This window comes from Cervus canadensis, chromosome 18 (assembly GCF_019320065.1).
Source record: "Cervus canadensis isolate Bull #8, Minnesota chromosome 18, ASM1932006v1, whole genome shotgun sequence".
NCBI classification, from domain to species: Eukaryota; Metazoa; Chordata; class Mammalia; order Artiodactyla; family Cervidae; genus Cervus; species Cervus canadensis.
The window spans coordinates 15,042,123-15,065,011 of NC_057403.1; the positions used below are offsets into that span (position 1 = coordinate 15,042,123).

The 22,889-nt window shown below is 44.6% G+C and overlaps 1 protein-coding gene across 2 annotated transcripts; it reads left to right on the forward strand.

Moving 5' to 3' along the window:
- The first annotated feature begins 5,654 nt into the window (after nt 1–5,654).
- Nucleotides 5,655–17,523, forward strand: ZNF331 (zinc finger protein 331). 2 transcript variants are annotated; one of them, XM_043435055.1, is made up of 5 exons: nt 5,655–5,785; nt 7,689–7,760; nt 10,978–11,062; nt 12,999–13,134; nt 15,705–17,523. In XM_043435055.1, the coding sequence occupies exons 3-5, from the start codon at nt 11,054–11,056 to the stop codon at nt 17,018–17,020; spliced, it is 1,461 nt and encodes a 486-aa protein (XP_043290990.1). In that variant the 5' UTR covers nt 5,655–5,785; nt 7,689–7,760; nt 10,978–11,053; the 3' UTR covers nt 17,021–17,523. The 2 variants fall into 2 exon arrangements, with proteins under 2 accessions (XP_043290990.1, XP_043290991.1); XM_043435056.1 differs by lacking the exons at nt 5,655–5,785; nt 7,689–7,760; nt 10,978–11,062 and having other exon boundaries at nt 13,002–13,193.
- The last annotated feature ends 5,366 nt before the right edge of the window (nt 17,524–22,889 follow it).

Sequence of the window (22,889 nt, forward strand, 5' to 3'; positions counted from 1 at the left end):
ATTTTGTGTTTATTTAAAATTTTCTAAAAAAAAATCTAAATATATACAATTTTAAATTTACCATTATACCTCAGTAAAGCTGGAATCCAGATAAAATAGGGAAATTGAATGACTTTAGCACATTTATCATTCATTCGGAAGATGATATCATCATACAGTGATTCTTAAGCATTGGATTTTTGATGTCTGTATTTCCACTGGAATATTTTAATACACCATGGGCTGCCTTTACCCATTCATTCATTCATTTTTTTTTTTAGATTGAGGTACAGTTGATTTACAATATTATATTAGTTCCAGGTGTATAACACGGTGACATAATTTTATAGATTGTATTTCATTTAGAGTAACTATTTATTAATATAATGGCTTTATTTTCCTGTGCTGCACCATATATCCTGTAGCTTATTTTATACATAGTAGTTTGTATCTCTTAATCCTCTACCACATTTGTTCCTAACCCTTCTCTCACCTGGCTGGTAACCACTAACTAGCTTATTCTCTCAGTGATTCTCCTTCTCTTTTGTTAATACACATTTATTTTTTAGATTTCACATGTAAGTAATTTGTCTTACTTTATTTCACTAAGTATAATAACTTTCAGGTACATCTATGTTGCAAATGGAGAACTTTGTTCTTTCTTATGCCTTGTAGTATTCTATTGCATACATATACATCTTTTTTTGTCCATTTGCCTTTTGGTGGACACTTGAGTTGCTTCTGTGTCTTGACTATTGTAAATAATGCTAAGAATATTGGGCTGCATGTATCTTTTCAAGTTAATTTTTTTCCCCCAGATATATAACCTGGAATGGAATTGTTGTTATGTGGTAGTTATTTTGGATTTTTGAGGAACCTCCATACTGTTTTCCATAGCGTCTGCAAACCAACTTCTCACCTCACCTCATCTGTTTATCCACAGCCCTGAAGTACAACTATGCTGTTTTCCATGTCCACAAAGATCCTGCCTGTGGGCCAGTTTAGTTAATTTCAGCTGAGTATTTCAGTTAACTTAAATAATGTAATTTTTCACCTTATTTGAAATTTCACAATTGGCTAGGTCATTCATTACATAAAAGTTTAAAGAATGTGAGTCATGCCTGACTCTTTCCAGCCCCATGGAGTGTAGCCTGTCAGGTTCCTCCATTCATGGGATTTTCCAGGCAAGAATCCTGGAGTGTGTTGCCATTTCCTCCTCCAGGGCATCTTCTCAACTCAGGGATCAACCCCTCTGCTTTGGCAGGTGGATTCTTTACTACTAGAACCACCTGGGAAGCCCTAAAAAATGGTGAATTCTGTCTAGGAAAAGACAGCCTCCAGAAGAACCACGGATAACCTAATGGATTTGTGTATGAGTTCTGCTTCCCCAGTGGCTCAAATGTTAAAGAATCTGCCTGGAATGTGGGAGACCTAGGTTCAATCCCTGGGAAGATCCCTGGAGAAGGAAATGGCAGCCCATTCCAGTATTCTTGCCTGAAGAATCCAAAGGACAGAGGAGCCCGGCAGTCCATGGGCAGTCCAAGAGTCAGACATGACTGAGTGACTAACATACACACTTTCTGCTTCATACAAATACTGTAATATTCCCCACACTCTGCAAACAACAACAACAACAACAAAAAAAATCCCTCCCCAACAAGAAAACAAAACAATCCTCACTCCACAAAATCAAAACGTAGCAAGACAGCAACAAAACTCTCCAAAACAAAACAAAAAAAATCCCAAACTCTACAGAAAGTCAACAATTGTTGATCCCTGGGTCAATGTGAGCTCCTGAGGATAAGAGGAGGTTCTTTGGGAAAGGTGATAAGTGTCCATGTATATGTCATGGGAAAGCTTTTAATTAATGTGTAAAATAGTGTATATCTTATGTGGGACTGTTGAGCCAAAGACAGGCACATTTTAAAATTTTTGACAAATTTCAGAAGAGAATGGTGCTGTCTTAGTATCACATTAGAAAAGGAAAAAGAAACAGGTACAACTAATTTTAATAATGTATTTAGTTCAAAATTTTATTGTTTAAACATATAATGTCAAAATCACTAATGAGATATTTTATCTTTTTATTTCTGAACAGTCTTCAAATCTCAGTGTACATTTTACACTTATTTCCCACCTAGCCACATTTCAAGTGCTCAAGACTGTGTGTGCCTTTGTTACCATACTGGATAATGTTGATCTAGAATTTTTCTTCCCCATCCTTACCTATTGGTTTAGGGGAGCAGTCAGGTCCATAGCGCAAAAAACTCTGGTCCATAGCTCAAATCTTGCCTGTGGGCCTGATTTTGTATGGGCTAGAGGCTGAGTGGTTTTTATTTTCAAAAGGTTGTTAGTAAAAATACAGAGGAATGTGTGGTCCAGAGCATATGTGGCCTGCACAAGTGAAATATTGACTATTTGGCTCTCAAGAGAAACACTTTGGCAAACTCTGGTCTGGAGTAACTCAGGTTTGTTTATTTGCAGTGTCAACATATTCGTGTTTCTTTGCTTTTTTGATGCTTCACCTTAGCCACACACATACCTAGACAGACTAGAAGCATCTCTAGTGATCTTTGACTTCTTGCATAATCCATTTTTCTCCTCCTGCCCCGGTCAATCTAGGTAAAGATTTTCCTATTTTCAAAGAACCAAACTTCTAGCTTCATTGATTCCTTATATCACTTTAAAAACTTTCTTTCTTTTTTTTTTTTGCCATGTCCCTTGTCTTGCAGGATCTTTGTTCCCCAACCAGGGATTGAACCTGAGACCTCGACTGTAGAAGAGTCCTCACCACTGGACTGCCAGGGAATTGCCATCTACTTCACTTTTCCCCACTCTAATCCCTATTTCCTGCCTTCTGGTTTTGGTTGTTTGCTTTTTTTTTTACTTTTTTTTTTTTTTTTAGTTTACTTTATCGACTTGAGGTTTTTTCTTTTTGAAATATTTTTGGCTTTTTGATTTTTTTACTACTCCAAAAAGCTTCACTTTTTTTCCCCCCCTCTAGCTTTCTGACTTTGTGCTTGTGCTGTCAACACTTTCACAGTGATTTTCTGCTTCTCAATAAAGAAAGAGCACCTGATCCTGTCATGGACAGACTTAGCCCACCTGGAACCCCACAGGCCTGGCTGACACGGTGTTTTGTTTTGTTGTTTAGTCACTTAGTCATGTCTGACTCTTTGCCACGCTATGGACTGCAGCACGCTAGGCTCCCCTGTCCTTCACCATCTTCCAGAGTTGTCTCAAACTCATGTCCATTGAGTCAGTGAGGCCATCCAACCATCTCATCCTCTGTCGTACCCTTTTCCTCCTGCTTTCAATCTTTCCCAGAATCAGGGTCTTTTCCAATGTGTCGGCTCTTTGCATCAGGTGGCCAGAGTATTGGAGCTTCGGCTTCAGCATCACTCCTTGCAATTAATTTCCTTTAGGATTGACTGGCTTGATCTCTTTGCTGTCCAAGTGAGTCTCAAGAGTCTTCTCCAGCACCACAATTTGAAAGCATCAATTCTTCAGCGCTCAGCCTTCTTTATGGTGAACACAAAGACGGGGAAGTATTCAATATTTCATGGAACACATCAATTCCTGCTATAAATTCTGAAGCAGAAAAGAAAAATAACAGGATGTTGAATTCGTCCAAAAGTTTTTGTTTCGTTACGGTAACTTCCTTCCCTTTTTGTGAGTGCGTGCTAAGTCGCTTATGTCATGTTTAACTCTTTACGACCCTATGGACTGTAGCCTTCCAGGCTCCTCTGTCCATGGCATTCTCCAGGCAAGAACACTGGAGTGGGTTGCCATGCCCTCTTCCAGGGGATCATCTCAACCCAGGGATCAAACCTGTCTCTTAAGGCTTCTGCTTTCGCAGGCTATTCTTTAACACTAGCGCCACCTAGTGTGAATTCTTTCCAAAAACAGTAAGTTATATATATATATATATATATATATTTTTTTTTTTTAAAGTGGTCACTAGGGATTTAAACACCTGAAAATATCAGATGCTCTAGCAATATTACAATTGCCAAATGTTCAAAAGAATTCAAAGGGTAGTTATGAAGGGCTACCATGAAGGGTTGTCCCAGGGACATTTCGTTTTCCTTTGGCTCTTCACTCCGAGATCTCTGTTGCCTATTTCTCTTTGTAGCTACCACCATCTAGAAAGTGACCAGGATAAGAGGCTTCCCTCTATCTGCCCGTGAAAGCAGCCATGCTTATCTCCACCATCCTCGGTGCTTCCAGGGATCAAACCTGAGTCTCCTGTGTCTCCTGCATCGGCAGGCGGGTTCTTTACCACTGACCCACCAGGGAAGTCCAAAGATAAGGATTACCAAGCCCTAATTGGACTCTCACTTGCTCATTGCACTGTCAATACTTAACAAATTTATCCTTTCTTTGTCTAAAATGTATAAAAGCTTCCTGCTCTGGTCAGTTCTTCAGGTCTTCATTCTCTTCTGAAAGCTCTCACGTACATGTTTGCATGCTAAATCGCTTCATCCGTGTCTGTCTCTGCGACCTGATGGACTGTAGCTTGCCAGGCTCCTCTGTCCACGGGATTCTCCAGGCAAGAATACTGGAGTGGGTTGCCATGCCCTCCTCCAGATGATCCTCCTGACCCAGGGATCAAAGCCTGGTCTCTTAAATCTCCTGCATTTGCAGGGGGGGCTTCCCTGGTGGCTCAGAGGTTAAAGCGTCTGCCTGCAAAACGGGAGACCTGGGTTTGATCCCTGGATAAGGAAGATCCACTGGAGAAGGAAATGGCAACCCACTCCAGTATTCTTGCCTGGAGAATCCCATGGAGGGAGGCGCCTGGTAGGCTACAGTCCACGGGGTCGCAAAGAATCGGACACGACTGAGTGACTTCACTTTTCACTTTCTTTACTATTAGTGCCGTCTGGGAAGTCCAAGATGTACATGTAAGAACTTAATAAAGCTTTTTTTCCTGTTAGAAGGAGGAAAGGGATAGTTAGGAAGTTTGGGATGGACATGCACACGCTGCTATATTTAAGATGAATAATCAACAAGGTCCTACTGTATAACACAGGGAACTCTGCTCAAAGTCACGTGGCAGCCTGAATGGGAGGGGAGTTTGGGGGAGAGTGGATACATATATACGCATGGCTGAGTCCTTTTGCTGTCTACCTGAAACTATCACCACATTATTAATCAGCTATAAGAGTAATTTGTGCTCAGCCCTGTCTGACTCTTTGCATCCTCATAGACTGCAGCTCGCCAGGCTCCTCTGTCCTTAGAATTTTCCAGGCAAGCAATACTGAGTGGGTTGCCGTTTATACTCCAGCATGAAATAAAAAGGTTTTTTCTTTTTTTAAGCAGTAGTAGTAATGATACTAATACTAAAATGAGTAATAAAAGAAAAGAGATCTGAGCTCCCAGCATTTACAAACTCTGCGACTCTGTAATACACTCCGTCCCAAGTCTGGGGGCTACAACTCCTTTATACGCAGGGAGAGATGCCTTCTGAGGTATCGCGTGTATTACCTGAGATGAGAACTACACTTCCCAGAAGACTCTGAGGCACAGCTCTAGTAGGGCCGTTGCGGAGTTGCATGCTGGGAAAAAGAGCCCATGAGCTTTCAGCTCCGCAAATTCCCCTTTTTTTGGACTACGTTTCCCAGAGGGCTTTGGGACACGAGTCCATTAGCCTTGCCGGGAGTTGCATGCTGGGAGATGCGCTTTCTGCGCGTCAGTTTTGTTTTTTTTTTTTACGCTCTGGTTTCCTGGCGACGCTGTCCGGAGTTAACCTGCACGCCTGCGCTCCCTCCCTCCCGACACCGTGTTAGTTGTTGGGCCCAGAGCGGTGAGTAATTAGCATCCTGGGAAGAAACCTGCAGTGGAAGGCGGCGGGCGGTGGCGGTTCGGGAAAAGGCCCAGAGGCCCGAAACGGAGCGTCGGCCTGTGGCTTCGGGAACCGCTGCGGAAGGAGTGCGAGCGTGTGCGTGTGTGTGTGTATGTGTGTGTGTGTGATGGGACTCGGCCTTGTCTACAGACTAAGGTGCGCGTGGGCGTCGGTGAGGGACATGGGCCGGGTCCCTGCGGTTGTGACGCACTTGCGCATGAGTGTGTGAAGCGGGGAGGCTACCTGGCCCCATCCCCGCGGCTGCGTATCCCTCACCCCCGGTGCGTGTGAGACTCGGACTCGGACGCCTCCGCTCCGCTCCGCGTGAGTTCCACGCGCGTGGGCTCTGGCGGGGGCGGCGGGGCTGTGAGAGCCGCCTTGACGTGTCTGTGGGGTTGGCGGAGCCGGGCGCCGTGTCTCTGGCGGGGGCGTCAGGCGGTGTGTCGCAGCCGCGGTGTGTGCGTTTGTTCAGCTGTGACAGGTGCAGGCTGGCGCCCGGGTGTGTGGACACGGATTGAGTGAGCCCGGGGAGGGGGTGTGTGACGGTATCACCTGTAGCTCCGGTGTCTCCGCTGGTCCCTCCGCCCTCACGTTCTTGCTTGCCGGGGCACAGCGGCCCCCAAGGGACGTGGGAGCCCGAACCCTGTAATGAAAATGACGGGAATTGACACAGGTGTCGGCAGGAGATGGCGACTTTAGAGCTAGAGGTGCCGTCCTTCTAAAGTCCAGGCTATCTGAGTGACAAGATGGAAGGGTCCCGGGGTGGGGGGGTGGGGATTCTATTTTGGAAGGGCGAGGTCCCTGACCTGGGAGGTGCGGGAGGGCGGGGTACCCCCAATTAGTAGAGCCTAGTCTCCCGGAATCTCTGAAATACATCTGGGTGCACCCTTCTTGTTTTCGGTGCCTTTTTTTTTTTTTTTTTTTTGAGTATAACTGCTTCACAATGTTGTGTTAGTTTCTGCTGTATAACGAAGTGGATCAGCTGTAAGTACACTCCCATCCCCTTGCTCTTGGGCCTGCCTCCCAGCACCCCCCACCCATCCAGCCCCCTAGGTCATCAGAGAGCACCACGCTGAGCCCCTGTGCACTACCGAAGCCCCCAGTGGTTGTTTCACGCTTGGTCTGTGTATATGTCAGCCCTGATCTCCCAGTTCATCCCACCCACCTCTCCCTGCCCCGGCCCTGTGTCCACATGTCCATTCTGTAGGTCCCTGTCTCCATTCCTGCCCTGGAACTAGGTTCATCTGTACCATTTTTCTGGATTCCACACATAGGCATTAATAGATGATATTTATTTTTCTAACTTCACTCTGTATGAGAAACTGTAGGCCCATCCACGTCTCTACAAATGATCCAGTTTTATTCCTTTTTATGACTGAGTAATATTCCATTGTACATATGTACCACATCTTAGGTGTGGTCTTGGAGGGTATTTGCTCTGTCTTTTTTTAGCTTTATGAAGACTTATGCTATTACCCAGGCCCATGCTTTCCTTAAAATTAATTTTAGCTCTTTAATTAGATTTTTCTGTGCGAAGCTCCCTACTTAAAGTCTATTCTCTTTAAACTAGGAAGAATGAAAACATCTCTTTATGGCCTTTAACTATGTAACTTTGATTCTTCAAGACTGACACAGCTTTCCCTGAAAGGATTTGGTTCAAAAATACTGGTGTGAAATAGCTGTACTTAGGCAGGCAACAAAAAAGTACAGTTATGTATCAGGGAGTGTAGTTTTTGCTTTGCCAATTTAGTCTTTGAGGAAAGCGATTACCTCATTTTGAGACTGGAAATGGGAGGGTATTTCCTGATGTAGTCTGTGCTCTGGAAAGGCCCCAGTGTCTCATTCTGTCCATTCTTTCCTCCAGGCCGGCTGTCCTCCAGAAAAAGCATCCTGAAGAAGAAGACAGATTATCATAGATCTTCACATCAAGTTCCAGGTGAACTTTTTGTTCAGTAAATGATCTGAATCTGTAGCACTTAAGAATATTTGCTTTCCTTGACCTGAAATGTCCTCTGTATTAATTCAATAATTGCTTCCCAAGCAATTGTGCAGGTGTCTTCCCCATTGACCAGCCCTCTATCATGAATACTCACATATTCAGTAGGCAAATTGTTCACATCCTCTCGTGTGATCTTCTAAGAATCCAATAGGATCAAGGGATACTACTGGGAGGTTAATGTTAGCAGTTTTAGCATGTGATATGGTAATATATTATGATATTAATTTTTAGGTGGAATCAAAGGCTACATATCTTTGGTCTCTTGCACAGGACTGACTTTCAGAGCACAGTAAGAAAGGAGAAGGGTTTGATTGTTTTAGTGAATTAATGACAAAGTGTTGAGCTTTGTGAGGTTTTTAAGAATGGGGTTTGAGCAAAGGTCTTTGTCATTGAAAGCAAGGTGTTGTTTTTTTTCCTCTAGTAATCACTAAATAGAAATTTGTTGTTATCAGCCAGGTCTTATTTGAGGTCTGACAGTTTCAGTTACATCTTTTTACAAATGATGAGAGGCAGTACAGTTTGATGCTGTGTGTGGGTTCTAGGTCTTGAGCAGGGTTTGGCAAATTTTTTCTCTAAAGGGTCCCATATTAAATATTTTGTGCTTTGTGGGCCACATGTGGTTGCAAATTGTTCTTTTTAATAGATTGTATTTTATAGAACCGTTTTCCTTTTTTTTTTCAGTTTTAGTTTTACAGAAAAATTGCAAAGATAGTACACAGAATTCCCAGGTACCCTGCACCCAGTTTCTCCTATTATTTACAACTCATATTATTATGGGATATTAGTTGCAGTTAATGAACCAATTCTGGAATGTTACTGTTAACTGAAATCCATGCTTTATTCAGATTTCCTTAATGCTTTTTTAAAAACAGTTTTGACTACATTTATTTATTTATTTATTTGTTATTATCTGGCTGTGAGGCATGTGGGATCTTAGTTCCCCCACCAGAGATCGAACCCTCACCCCCTGCAGTGGAACTGCCAACATCTTAACCGCTGGACCACCAGGGAAGCCCCACAGGTTTCCCTAGTTTTTACACAGTGGTTTTCATCTGTTCCAGGATCCCGTCCAGGATACCACATTACATTTCGTTGTCATGTCTCCTTAAGCTCATCGAGGCTGTGCTGATTTCTTACACTTCCCTTGTTTCTGACAACCTTGGTGGTTTTAAGAGGAACTGGTCAGGTATTTTGTAGGCTGCCCCTCTGTTGGAATCGGAGGTTTTCATCATGAGCTTATGGATTTATGGGTTTGGAGAATTCTGGGTGATGTACCCTGAGAGCTGCTAGGAAGAGGGCTTCATTCTCATGATGTCAGATCATGACCAAAGTACTTCCAAATGACGGACTCTATGTGTCAATAAATGAATTCATTTTCTATGTTTTACACCTTACATATTTTCTCCTAATAGCGTTGCATGCAACGAGAACGCTAGTAGGGTTAGGGGATTTAGTGTTTATGTACAGGACACTGTGGCTGAAGGACAGGTTCAAAAGCAGAGCTCACCCTCCCTTCAAGACTAAGACTAAGCAGCATCAAGATACCTATCAGTATCTGTGGGGCATCAGTTGGCATTTTAGCCATTTTTTCCCAGTCAGTCCTCCAACATATGTGGGAGGATGTAGACATCACAGAGTTGGTTTAGGTATTAGGAAGTAAAAAGAAACGAGATGTTATTCAGTTAAAAAAAAAAAATCCCCAAAATAAGTTATCCAGAGATATTTCTGCAAGTTCAAGAGGTCCCCTTTGCAAAAGAGAGTGGAACTTTATCTTTTGAGAATCTGTCTCAACATGTATGTGTGTTTATATATATATATATATATATAGATATATCTCGATCATGGTGTATATTGTATATAAACATGTATGTATGCGTATTGAGAAACGTCGTTTCAATAGCCTGATTTTCTTACTGACAATATACCTGAAAATTTTTTCATGTCTTCAAGCATTTCTTCTGACTTAGCATTGAATAGCCCTCTAGTACATTTTCACTTTGATATTCTGCATGTATTTATGCAGCCAGCTTTGCTGGATTCAGAATGCCAGACCCTATCTGGGTAGTTCTCTCTCCGCCTTGTCCGCCTGCCAAGTCTTGGTGACTTGACCCTGTCCAGAGGCCGGAAGAGCTCCACTCGGCATGGTGCAGCGCCCCCACCCTGGACGGTGTGAGTGACCGTAACGGGCCCTCTGCCCAGGCTCCCCCAGCCTCCATCAGTGAACGTTGAGGGCCGGGTCTCCACACAGAGCCCCCCTCCATCGTCACACCAAAGACAGGTTCAGGAGCTTCCCTAAACCACCCTCAGGTTTCCTAACTCGGGACTAGAGGGGCTCCTGGAACTCGCCGAACGCTGCCCCACTCCTGGTTGCTGTGAATGACAGGGCAGGGATGCAGGCTGACAGCCACCAGGGAGGCAGGTATACAGGGTGGGGCCCAGCGAGTTCCGCCCTGGGGCTTCCGGCGCCTTCTCCCGGAAGTCAGGCCGCCAGCTGACGTTGTGCCAGCGTCAGCGAGCGACAGCGGGCTCAGAGTACTGCCGGCCAGGGCAGCGCCCCTGAGCTTCAGCGTTTGGAGTTTCCACTCGGCTTCCTCACGTGGACATCATTGATGGGTCCTGTGGGCGTAGGTGATTGATGTGTTATCCAGATGTTGATCTCAGTCCCCAAGTCAACTTGCAGCCCATGAGCCAGGGTCCCCCCATCCCCGCCCACCACCTGAGTGGTCTTCCTGGTGTGGCCAGCTCCCACCCTAAGGCACAGTGTGGCCTGCTCCTACCCAAAGCAAAGACATCCCTGTCATGTGCGACGTCAGAGGCTGAGGGCAAAGGCCGCACCCCTCTTTGGTCAAGGCTGGATTCTCAGCCATATCCCCAACCAGGGAGCTGGCCAGGAATCCTCCCATTCCAGTGTGAGATCTAATTTCAAGACATAAAATAAGAGCTCCTCTGCCCCATCTGTGCAGCTGGGTTTCCTGGAGTTTCGGGGAGAACTGGATTTTTCCAGAATCCTTTTAATCTTCTCCAGTTGTGTTTTTGTGTGCTTGTAGGGGAAGAAGATGGGGTTCTTTGGCAGCGAAGGTGGAGTGAGAAGGCTGTACTAAGTCATTTGGGGACCAGGGTGCACTTATTTTCACTCCTCGTTTTCCTCTTGTAGATCTGGCATCTCTGGATTTTGTGTCTTCAGTAACGGAGACCCAAGGAGCACTGACCAGTCCTTGACTTCTAGAACTATGGCCCACGTGAGTGTGTGTTTCTCTTTCCATCTTGAGCTGTGATGTTGGGTCCTGTGCATACTTCTGTGAAATACTGTGAAGCCTCCTGCCCAAGTGAGTCCCACCGAAGACCTGCTCCAGCAAATAATGATGCAGTGTAGCCCTGTACCCACCTCTGTGGCTAAAGTTTTTCACTGAACCCTTGAGCTAGTTACTCAGTGTCTCTCCCCTGCTCACTTTTTTTGTCAACAGTAATTGCAACAATGGAAGCAGAAACTACCTTGGGAGAAATATTTGAGTCAGGTCCACGATTTGATGAGTTCAAGACGTTGGTCCCATTTGACCACATGAGATTCCTCTCTCACCTCCACTGATCTTCCCAGGCTCAGGCTTTACAAAGAATTGGAGGGTGACGAAGCCCTGGCTCAGAGATCATGTTCCTGTCAGGGGACCCAGGAGATGAATTTTGTTTTAAACAGACCTGTCTGTGTGTTCCCAAATCATTTGATATCTATTTCCTCTAAATCAGGAAAAAAGAAAAGGCAGGGTTAGTGGGTGGTTAACAGATAAGAAGGTCATTTCAGATAAAAGTAATAGATGATTGTATACTCCTGGAATCAGGGAACTTAAGACATTTTACTCAACCTAAATGTATGACTGTAATAATTCAGTCTAATCCGTTCATATTGACAGCTTACAGTGAACGGTGTCAGATTCATGACCTCTAAAGAAGATTTAGCTTCGGGATCAGGGACCAGGCTTGATCACTCAAGAACTTTTGTGTAGCAGAGTTTTATTAAGAGACAGAGAAGCTTCTGACATATACATCAGAAGGGGGATGGAGAGTGCCCCCTTGTTAGTTTTTTGCAAGCTGTTTTTTGTCAGTTAGAAAGCTGTTTATCAGATAAGAGAGGCACCTCAAGGCTGAGGGAGTCTCACCAGGCCCCTCTCCCACAATAGGCATTTTTGAGACAGGATGGAACGAGGTGTGTCATCCCCCAGTCATAAAACAATTGATACGAATACTGGTTTGTTGAGCTGTTATCAGCCCAAGGTTTGAGAAAAGAAAAAAATTAGTCTTAGGTAGAATCATTTTGAAGAAAGGCAAATTCCAAAGCAAATACATAGTTTCATTAACATAGTTTAAGAAAAGTATTTCCATAAGAAAAGCACATTGGTTAGCTCAAGGTTTGAGAAGAGTTAAGTTCATCGCTTCTCGGCCTTTTGGCTAAGATCAAGTGAGAAGAGTTAAGTTCAGGTGGAACCAGGTGTCGTCATGGCAACACAGAATTTTAAGAGAAACCTCCTTTTAATTTTGTATAGAGAAGGAAAAAAAATCTGACACTTGTAGTTTGTTTCCTCCTGCCGCTTCAGGGAGAGATTAAACAGTTGCAGCCTATCTCCTCGTTTGGAGACCCCTGGCCTTCCTGCCTGTTACCCTGTCAATATTGATGGAGTTAAAAAAAAAAAAAAGAAAAAAACTGCTTTTGTCATCACAGAGGCGGACCTCATAAAAGATAACCTGGCAAAATGATGAGCCTGAGGCTCGAAAACATTCAAACCTGCAAGCCTGATTTTCTAAGGTGAAAAAGATTTTATATTCAGGAAGCAAACCCCTGGCAATTTTTTTTTTCCTTTCTCCTTAAAGAGAACAGAAATGCTGTAGGAATCCACGCTTGCTGAGAATTTATGAGACAGGCATGTAGCAGGCTCAGTACTTGTGCACAAGAGAAACCTGGGCTTGTTTTAGCCATTTCCTGGCAGAATGGCATGGTTAGAATTCCCCATGGTGTCTATGGTCTTCCTTGCAGCAGGAGGGGCTAAGCGTTAGTCGCAGCGGTGACCTCCCTGACCCCCACCCAGGTCCCAGGCCTTTAATCTGCTCGCTGTGTCCACCCCTGCACAGAGTATGGGCCTCCCTCCCCCTCCTTCATCTTGAAGTCATGTCCTTCTGCTCCATCAGGGACGCGTGGGTTTGGTGACCTTCTCGGATGTGGCCATCGACTTCTCTCAGGAGGAGTGGGCATGTCTGGACTCCAGGCAGAGGGACTTGTACTGGGATGTGATGCTGGAGAACTACAGTAACCTGGTCTCACTGGGTAAGTTCCCTGCCTCGGACAACCCGGACTCTGTGCCCACACCATCACCTCCCTCCACGGTGAGCTTCAGGACCACCTTTCAAGAGCCTCATTGAATTTCTTTCTTCCTGCTCTCAAGGGACATTTTGAGCTTTGTCCAGTCGGAAATGGGCATCACGTGTACACCTGTACCTCCTCACCCATCTGTGATCTTCCCACCGCTGTCTGGCCCTCATGTAATTACTTCTCTTCCTTAATGACCAAAGGGTTGATTGGGGTTATTTAACTTATGAAAATAAATGTATTTATTTATTTTATTTCATGACTATCTTCGGAGAAACCAAGCTTCATGCTATGAGCCCACGTTTACACCCAGATTGCTGTTGGTGGTACTGTGGGGACCCACCTGTAGGGAAGATGGCCTGACATATGACCTGAGTTTCTCTAGCATACCAGCCTCTGTGTAGATGCAAACTGAACAAGCAGAATCCATGTAAAACCACACTGGGCCTATTCCACTCCCTACACGCTGGACCTGCAGTGAGGTTGAAAGTTATAATCTGTGAATTCTGAGTTAAACACCAGATGATATCATCTTATAAACATCTAAGGAAATTTCTTAATTTTTCTGTTAGCAAAATAATAGCCATAATATGCAATGAGTTTGAGTAAACTCGGGGAGTTGGTGATGGACAGGGAGGCCTGGCATGCTGCGATTCATGGGGTCGCAAAGAGTCAGACACGACTGAGCGACTGAACTGAACTGAATATTGTGCTTACTATGTACCAGGAAGCATCCTGAGCATGGTGTGTGTGTATATTAATATATTTCATCCCATTCTCACTAGTTGATGAGATAGGAGCAGTTATTATATTACTATAGATCAGTATGCTGGGGCACAGGGTGACTTGGTCAGTCAAGGAGGCAGAAGCAAAAATGGTACCTAAGATTTCTGGCCCCCAAATCCATACGCTCAGCCGCCATGTTCTACTCGCCTCTATAAGCTTAAAACAAGACCCTTTGTCTACCCATCTGGTTTCCTCTTTGTCCTCCAATCCTTTCTGTTTCCTGAAGTCTTTTATCATTTTGACATTTAGATTGTGACACGTTTGACTGAAACACAATCAAAAAAATCTTGAGCCAATAAGTTTTTCCCCAAGTTCTGCCTCTTGTGGCGTTCTCTTCTTTTGAAAGCAAGACATCTTGTTTCTATGCCAGACACAATGCTCTTACGGGAGCAAGGGAGAGAGAGCTTTGATGGTTGAGGGGAAAAGATACCAAAGCAGTGCAGAGCAGCCCTCTGGCAGGGAGCAGCTGCCCCCCCTGAGGCGTTTGGGGGGCTCCCCACAAAGGTCTCAGGCCCAGGGCCTCTGAGGAAGGAGTTGCCACCTTGAACTTGACCTTCACTCTGTTTCCCTCCCAGTCGGTTTTCCTTCTCGTATTTCATCCCTGTTGAGAGACAAGTGCTTGTGAAACAGGGCCCTGTGCCATCAGTAGTTTCTGAGATGTGGTTATTTTCCCAGCTTCATGTGCTTTCTTCCTTTTCTTTGTATATATATATAAAATTATTATTATTATTATTATTATTTGGTGATACTGTTTCTTGGGTGCTCTGTTCTTCCATCATGAAGCAACATCTGTTTGTGTCTCTTTTTGTGTCATTAGCAGTTGCTGACACTCAGTACCGTGATTCAGTATTTCATTGGGGTTCAAGATTATGATATTCTATCATTGCCTCTTCATTTGTTCAGTGTAATAATTCTTTAAAGAGTAACCATGATCCACTTGCTTATTGGTGGTGTAGTGGGACTGCTCATGTCGAAAGGTAAATCTTTGTTCTTTCAGCGAAAAAAAGTATTAGCTTTTAATAACAAAGGGTTGGTGTCCTAGCCTGCTCTAAGTTGGCCATTAACATTTTTCTAGTGTTGTTATGAACTCATGAATTTAAATGTTTGATGTTTTGTAGCCCCTTGAGTTAGCATCTTTATTGATGCTCAGATTTTTCTAAGCATTGCCTCATAAGTGTTTCACAGTTTTATTATTAAATTTAGTTCTACACATCATCTTTTGAATGTTGAATCTTTCTATCAGGAATTACTTTTAATGATAGTACGTGTGTGTGTGTGTGTGTGTGTATATACAACCATCCAACTATATCTTTTTGTTTTTTACAGTCGTGGTATATTTGATTTTCTTGGTTTTCCAGGCTTGTCATCACATCTACAAATTATGATCTTTTTCATCTTCATTTTTGAGATTTGTCCCTTCAGGTTTTTTTGTTTTTTGGGGTTTTTTTTGCTTAACTGTTATAGCTGATAGGAAATAGTAGAGCTATTAATAACAGTCAGTGCCTTTTGGGTTTGATTTTAGCAGGAATGTCTCCAGTGCTTCCACATTAAGTGTTGTGATGCTAGACATGGAATCTGCATCTTAATAAGAGCTCTAGGTGATTCATATTTTTCCCACTGGAGAAGTTTTGTTTTTGTTAGAGAAGATTTTGGTTTGTGATTAGTTTTGGTTTTGTTTCCTTAAAAAGTAACAAAATATGTTGGATTTGTTTGTGTGTGTGTGTTGGTTTTTTTTCCTCCAGATTTGGAATCACCATACGAGACCAAGAGTTTACCTTCACAAAAGAACACTTATGGGATGAATTTTTCCAAAGGGACCTCAAATAGAAAAAGTAAATCCCGTGGCCTTGACTGGATGTGTGAAGGTGAGCTGGACAGATCGCGGGCCCCTCAAGAGGGACGTGCCAGTCAAAGGATAATCAGCTGTGGGGATACCCCCACTTATAGAGAAAGCGCCCCTGTCCGGCCACAGCAGAGACTCCCTAACAGAGAAAATTCCTATGAATGTAAGGAGTGTGGGAAGGCCTTTAGCCGAGGCTATCAGCTTACTCAGCATCAGAAGATTCACACAGGCGAGAAACCCTATCAATGTAAAGAATGTAAAAAGGCCTTCCGTTGGGGCAATCAGCTTACTCAGCATCAGAAAATCCACACCGGCGAGAAACCTTATGAATGTAAAGACTGCGGGAAGGCCTTCCGATGGGGCTCGAGCCTCGTGATCCATAGGAGAATCCACACGGGAGAGAAGCCTTACGAATGTAAGGACTGCGGGAAGGCCTTCCGGCGCGGCGACGAGCTCACCCAGCATCAGAGATTCCACACGGGTGAGAAGGACTACGAGTGCAAAGACTGTGGCAAGACCTTCAGCCGGGTGTACAAGCTCATTCAGCACAAGCGCATCCACAGTGGTGAGAAGCCCTTCGAGTGTAAGGACTGCGGGAAGGCCTTCATCTGTGGCTCGAGCCTTGTGCAACACAAGAGAATCCACACGGGGGAGAAGCCCTACGAGTGCCAGGAGTGCGGCAAGGCCTTCACCCGCGTCAACTATCTCACCCAGCATCAGAAAATCCACACGGGGGAGAAGCCTCACGAATGCAAGGAGTGTGGGAAGGCCTTCCGTTGGGGTTCGAGTCTTGTGAAGCACGAGAGAATCCACACAGGGGAGAAGCCGTATAAATGTACAGAATGCGGGAAGGCCTTTAACTGCGGCTACCACCTCACTCAGCATGAGAGGATCCACACTGGCGAAACGCCTTACAAATGCAAGGAGTGCGGAAAGGCCTTCATCTACGGCTCGAGCCTCGTCAAGCACGAGCGCATTCACACGGGGTTTAAGCCCTACGGGTGTCAGGAGTGTGGGAAGGCCTTCAGTCACGGCCACCAGCTGACACAGCATCAGAAAACCCACACTGGTGAGAAGCCCTCTGAATGTAAGGAATGTGGAAAGGCCGCATGTAACCATGGAAACCAGCTTCGAGAGCATGAGAGGATTCCCGCCATTGAAAAGCCTTTTGTCTACAAAGGCCTCCCTTCGACATTCGTTTCTTCCACGACATGAGGAAGATTAGTGATGAGAGTGAATGCAAGAAAGCCTTCACTGGTCACTCTTCTGCTTATAGACTGTCAGAAGTCGTGTGAGCGGTGAATTTGGAGAAATCGCTTTTTCTTATTGATCACAGCATACTCAGCTGTCAGCGGTTATCTCCTGGATTAGGTTAGTTTCAAGGAGCACATAGAAACCTTCCAGCACCGCTTCATCTCTGTTGTATTTCAGATGTGTTCTAAGGTGAAACTGTGCTAGTGGAACGTGTGTGGAAGAGCTTTTCTTGTGGCGCTCACCCCAACCTGTTAGCACCACCCTCCCACCTCTCACTGCCTGAGAGACGCTGGGAGAAGGAGCTCTTACCCGCTGTGCTTTATTCGTGAGGTGGGGATAATCACACCTACCTAATACTGCTGTTGTGGTCATTAGGTGAGTTTGGTACATGTGAACTCCCGGAACATGTATCTGGAATATTGTGTAAGCTCAATAAATATTAGCTGCTGTTGTTGTTCTCATTAGCATTAGCATTGCTATTAGTTATTACAGGAAGACATCCTGTAGGGGCAGTGAGTTGAGAAGTCTATCCGAGTTCTGTAAGAAAATGTAGGGACTTCCTTAGCGGTCCGGTGGTTAGGACTCCGTGCTTCCACTGTGGAGTCTGCAGGTTCAATCCCTGGTCAGGGAGCTAAGATCCCACAAGCCACATGGTGCAGCCAAAAAAAAGAAGAAGAAAATAGAGGAGATTGCCATAACCACGGGGTGGGCAACATTTCCTAGTACACAGAAAACTCTCAACCGAAAACGAAAAGTTATTAAGTTGGAAGTTATCTAAAGTTCAAAGTTCCGGTCATCGAGTGGCATCATGAAGGTGATGAAAAAGCAAGAAGCAAACTGGGAGAAGACATTTACCTAAATCTGACGAAGGATTCACAAAGGATAAAAAGAATAATTCAAGTCAATAATAAAACAGCAAATCAATTAAAAGGTGAAGGGAGAAAAAAAAAAAAAAAGGTGAAGGGAGGGGCTTCCCTGGCAGTCCAGTGGTTAGGACTCCACCGTTTCACTGCCGAGGGCATTGGTTCAGCCCCTGGTTGGGGGACTAAGATCCCACAAGCTGCACAGTGTGGCCAATAAAAATAATAAATACAAGGTGGAAGGAGAATTAGGCAAACATGTGAGATCACCAGATGTCAAGTAAGTTGAGATGAGTTAAATGTCATCACTCCAGGGATATGCAAAGTCAGATTGCCCTGGAAGTCACTAGACACCAGAATGGCTGATATTGAAATTACATATGAGCCAGTGTCTTTGCTGGATGTTCACACATGGCCTGTTGAAGGAACAGAACCAGCACACTGGACCTCTCCAGGTCCTGGAGGTCCCAAAGCAGGGGATTGGGAGGGTTGGGGAGGCCAGTGCTCCAGAGATGCAAGTGGATTTGCCCTGGAGGAGGGGCTGGGGCCCAGGGTCAAGTCTGAGTGTGGAGGGAGCAGGTAGACTCGGAAGGGACCTGAGCTGTCTTAAGAGTTATCATTCAGTCACTCAGTTGTGTCTGACTCTTTGCAGCCCCATGGACTGCAGCACACTAGGCTTTCCCTGTCCTTCACCGATTCCCGGAGCTTGCTCAAACTCGAGTCCATTGAGTCGGTGGTGCCATCCAACCATCTCATCCTCTGTTGTCCCCTTCTCCCACCTTCAATCTTTCGCAGCATCAGGGTCTTTTCCAGTGAGTCAGCTCTTCTCATCAGGTGGCCAAAGTATTGGAGGTTCAGCTTAAATATCAGTCCTTCCAATGAATATTCAGGGCTGATTTCCTTTAGGATGGACTGGTTTGATCTCCTTGCTGTTCAAGGGACTCTCAAGTCTCCTCCGACACCACAATTCAAAAGTGTCAATTCTTCAGTGCTCGGCCTTTATTGTCCGACTCACATCCGTACGTGACTATTGGAAAAACTATAACTTTGACCATATGGACCTTTGTCGGCCGTCTTAAGAGGGTCAGTCCTAAGTGAAGATGGGGGTTGACTTGGGGAAAGGACTTGAGCCTGTGTGGGGAATCTGAGAGTCTGGGCAGGGGAGGGCTAGAGCCCATAGGAGTGAGTTTGATAAGCTTGGAGCGGGGCTCACGGGCATGGGTGGTGGAGCAGCCAGAGCTCAGACAGGTCTGGGAGACTGGAGAAAAGGAGAGAGTCCTGGAGAGGGAGCCTTTGAGAGCTGGAGGACTTGAATGCCGTGGATGAATACAGCTTGGGAAACCTGGGATGAGAGCTAAAGCCTATGGGAGAACTGTGGCACAGGGTGTCTGGGTGGTTAGAGTCCAGAGGCGTGCCCTGTGAAGGCCAACAGAGGATCCCGAACCCAGCTGAAGCCGGGCTTATGTGTGGCATATCTCAGCGTTGAGGTTACAGCTCCATTAAAGCTGTTTTGTCCTTGGGTTATGTATATCTTAAGGGCTTCCCAGGTGGTGCTAGTGGTAAAGAACCCACCTGCCAACACAGGAGATGTAAGAGACATGGGTTTGATCCCTGGGTCAGGAAGATCCCCTGGAGAAGGAAATGGCAACCCACTCCAGTGTTCTGGCTTGGGGAATCCCATGGACAGAGGTGTCAGGGGGTTGCTACAGTACATGGGGTTGCGAAAGAAACATGGCTGAGCGACAAAACTAAAAATCCTTATCTTCATTTAATGAGGTTTACTTGCAAATTCCTCTGGCGCCATCTGTAGGCTGGTTAGAGTATCTTCATCAAAAGGAGAATTGATTTCCTGCCTTTGGACAGAGCGATCTTTTTGTGTGTTTACTGCTTAATTGCCTTCAGCTCAAAATAACTTTTATGTCAGGTATATTTCAGGATGATGTACCTGGTTTCCTTCAATTATGATACAGGCATTGTTTGCAATAAAGAAAACCATGAAGTATTTTTGTATGTGTTCTTTTTGTATATCATACCGTTTTATACTGTTTATGAATTAGTTTAATTTAGGTTTGTTTGCTGTGAGTCGGTGTGTGTGTGTGCGTGCGTGCTAAGTCGCTTCAGTCATGTCCAATTCTTTGTGACCCCATGGACCGAATGACAGCCTTCTCTGTCCATGGGATTTTCCAGGCAAGAATGCTGGAGTGGGTAAGTCAGTCCCTTCTCCAGGGGATCTTCCTGACTGATCAAAGGGTCGAACGCATCTCTCCTGCATTGCAGGTGGATTCTTTACCATCTGAGCCACAGGGGAAGCCCCACAGGTACATGTATCACCATCCTATTTTCCATGATGTCATGAGTGGAGGGGACTCGGAACTGGAGAGCCTGGAAGCTCCGAGGACAGTGGGGTTAAGCATAGCTGCATTCACAGGCAGATAGAGGGAAACCTCTTATCCTGGTCACTCTCTAGATGGTGGCAGCTACAAAGAGAAATAGGCAACAGAGATCTCAGGGTGAAGAGCCAAAGGCAAGTGAAATGTGCCTGGGACCCAGACAGACCTTCATGGTAGCCCTTCATAACTACCATTTGAATTCTTTCGAACACTTGTCGATTGTAATATTGCCAAAGCATCTGATATTTTCAGATGTTAAAATCCCCAGTGACTATGTGTGATATATATATATATATATATATTCATTCAATTTACTGTTTTTGGAAAGGGTTTACGCCAGGTGGCGCTAGTGGTAAAGAACCCGTCTGCCAAAACAGGACACTTAAGGAGACGTGGGTTCCATCTCTAGGTGGGAAAGATCCCTTGGAGAAGGGACTGGCAACCCACTCCAGTATTCTTGCCTGGAGAATTCCTTTGACAGAAGAACCTGGCGGGCTACAGTTCGTGGCGTGGCAAAGAGTCGTCCATGACTGAAGCCACTTAGCCTGCATGCACTCCAGGGAAGGATGTTACCATAACAAAACAGAACCTTTTGGATGAATTCAACATCCTATTATTTTTCTTTGCTGCTTCAGAATTTAGAGCAGGAATTGATGTGTTCTATGATGTATTGACTTCCCTGACTTTGTGTTGACCATAAAAAAGGCTGTATCAACCTAGAAGGGTGGCATGGGGAGGGAGATGGGAGGGAGTTTCAAAAGGGAGGGGGTGTATGTATACCTAGGGCTAACTCATGTTGAAGTCTGACAGAAAACAACAAAATTCTGTAGATCAGTTATCCTTCAATTAAAAAGTCAATTAAAAAATAACTTCTGGTATTATTTTAAATCAGGATATTATAGAGACTAATCCAAAGTTAAAACAGAAAAACTATTTGTTAATATGGATCACAGGATTAAGGTGAGAGATGTTTGGCAGTATAATTAGTACCATTTTTCCTTATTATATGAAAATGAAATTTAATATAGTTTGACTCAATTTATTACATGCTATTGAAAGGTTGTTGCTGATAAGACGCGGGATTCTTGGCCTCCGGAGGAGACAAATACAATCCGGGGCCAGAGACGAGGCTGGATCGCTCAGAGCTTTTGTGTAATAAAGTTTTATTAAAGTATAAAGGAGGTAGAGAAAGCTTCTGACATAGGCATCAGAAGGGGGCAAAAGAGTACCCCCTTTGCTAGTGTTAGCAATGGAGTTATATACTCTCCAATGAATCCAAAGAATATCTGGAGGTTGTAAAGGCCTCACCAGACCCACTCCCATAATTTACATTTTAAAATAACAGAGTTGGCCAGAAGGTTTAATCCAAAGATTGTCCTCAGGCAGGATACATCCTTGTAAAGACCAGACCTACTCCCATAATTTATGTTTTAAGATAACAGAATTAGCCAGAGGGTTTAGACTGTCCTCAGGCAGGATACATTATTGTTATATAATCCTAAGGAATGTAGAGGAAAAAAAAGTAAAAAAGTTTGTCCTTTTTTCCTCCTTGAATATCCCAGACCTCTCTCTCCTTGGGGACCCCTAGACTTCTTATCAACTTGCCTAGGAAATGACTCTCTCATTCCCCCCCTTTTCTTTTAGGAGAATTATGTTGCCTAGGGAAAAGGGGCGTCATTCTCATTCCATAACTGCTTCCGAGCTGACAAGGGGCATTGTCCCTAAATTGGTGAGGCAACATATTCTCCTAATCCTCATAGTGAGGATGTCTGATCCAGGGGCTCCAAGTAATAGTTGGAGGAGGCTGTGGCACTCATAGGAGCTCGAACAACTATCTGTAAATAAAAAGCTTTTAGACGGTTAGAAAACCCCATTATACAGTTACAGATGTAAGGCAAAATAGTCATTAAACCAAGTTAAAATCAAAATGAAAAGTCACATTATGTCCATAGTTACATCAGTCCATCTTAAGGTTGTTAGATGTCATCAGTTTAAGAAGAGGCATCACATGTGATTGTTGTCGAAGGTATTCGCAGACTTGGAGAAAGTCTTTTGCTTGAAGTGGAGATGTCCACCACGGGAAGCCTTCCACCGATGAAGTGGGGAGTGCTCCGCAGACCCAGCAGTTAGACCGATTGTGGAATGCAGCATAGGAGTGAGCCCAGGACAGGAAGGCATTGTCTTGAGGATCAAACGGCAGACTCAGGATTTTTGGAGTCAGCAGAAGTAGGCTCACATAGATTATCAGACCCATCTGAAACATACAAAGTCAGAGCATAGAAAGTAAAAACGTAAAATGACATCACTTAGTTCTGGTCAGGGTGCCACCTCTTGACTGGAGTGTGATGCACCCATGAATCAATTCCTGGGACTTTGACAGCTGTGGGAGAAGAAAGAATAACCTGGTAAGGGCCTTCCCAGAGGGGCTCGAGGGATGGGCCCCCAGACCCCAGTGTTTTTATGAGGACCTCGGTTCCTGGCTCAAATAGAGGCTTGTTGGATTCAGAGGCTGGGTCAGGAGTCATCTCCCGGAGTTTGGTTAATGCCTGTTGAAAAGCTGAGAGCTGAGTTACATAATTA

Coding starts and splice junctions, on each gene's coding strand:
- ZNF331 (XM_043435055.1), top strand. Junction 13,135..15,704: donor CAGTAACCTGGTCTCACTGG/GTAAGTTCCCTG, acceptor TTTTTCCTCCAG/ATTTGGAATCACCATACGAG.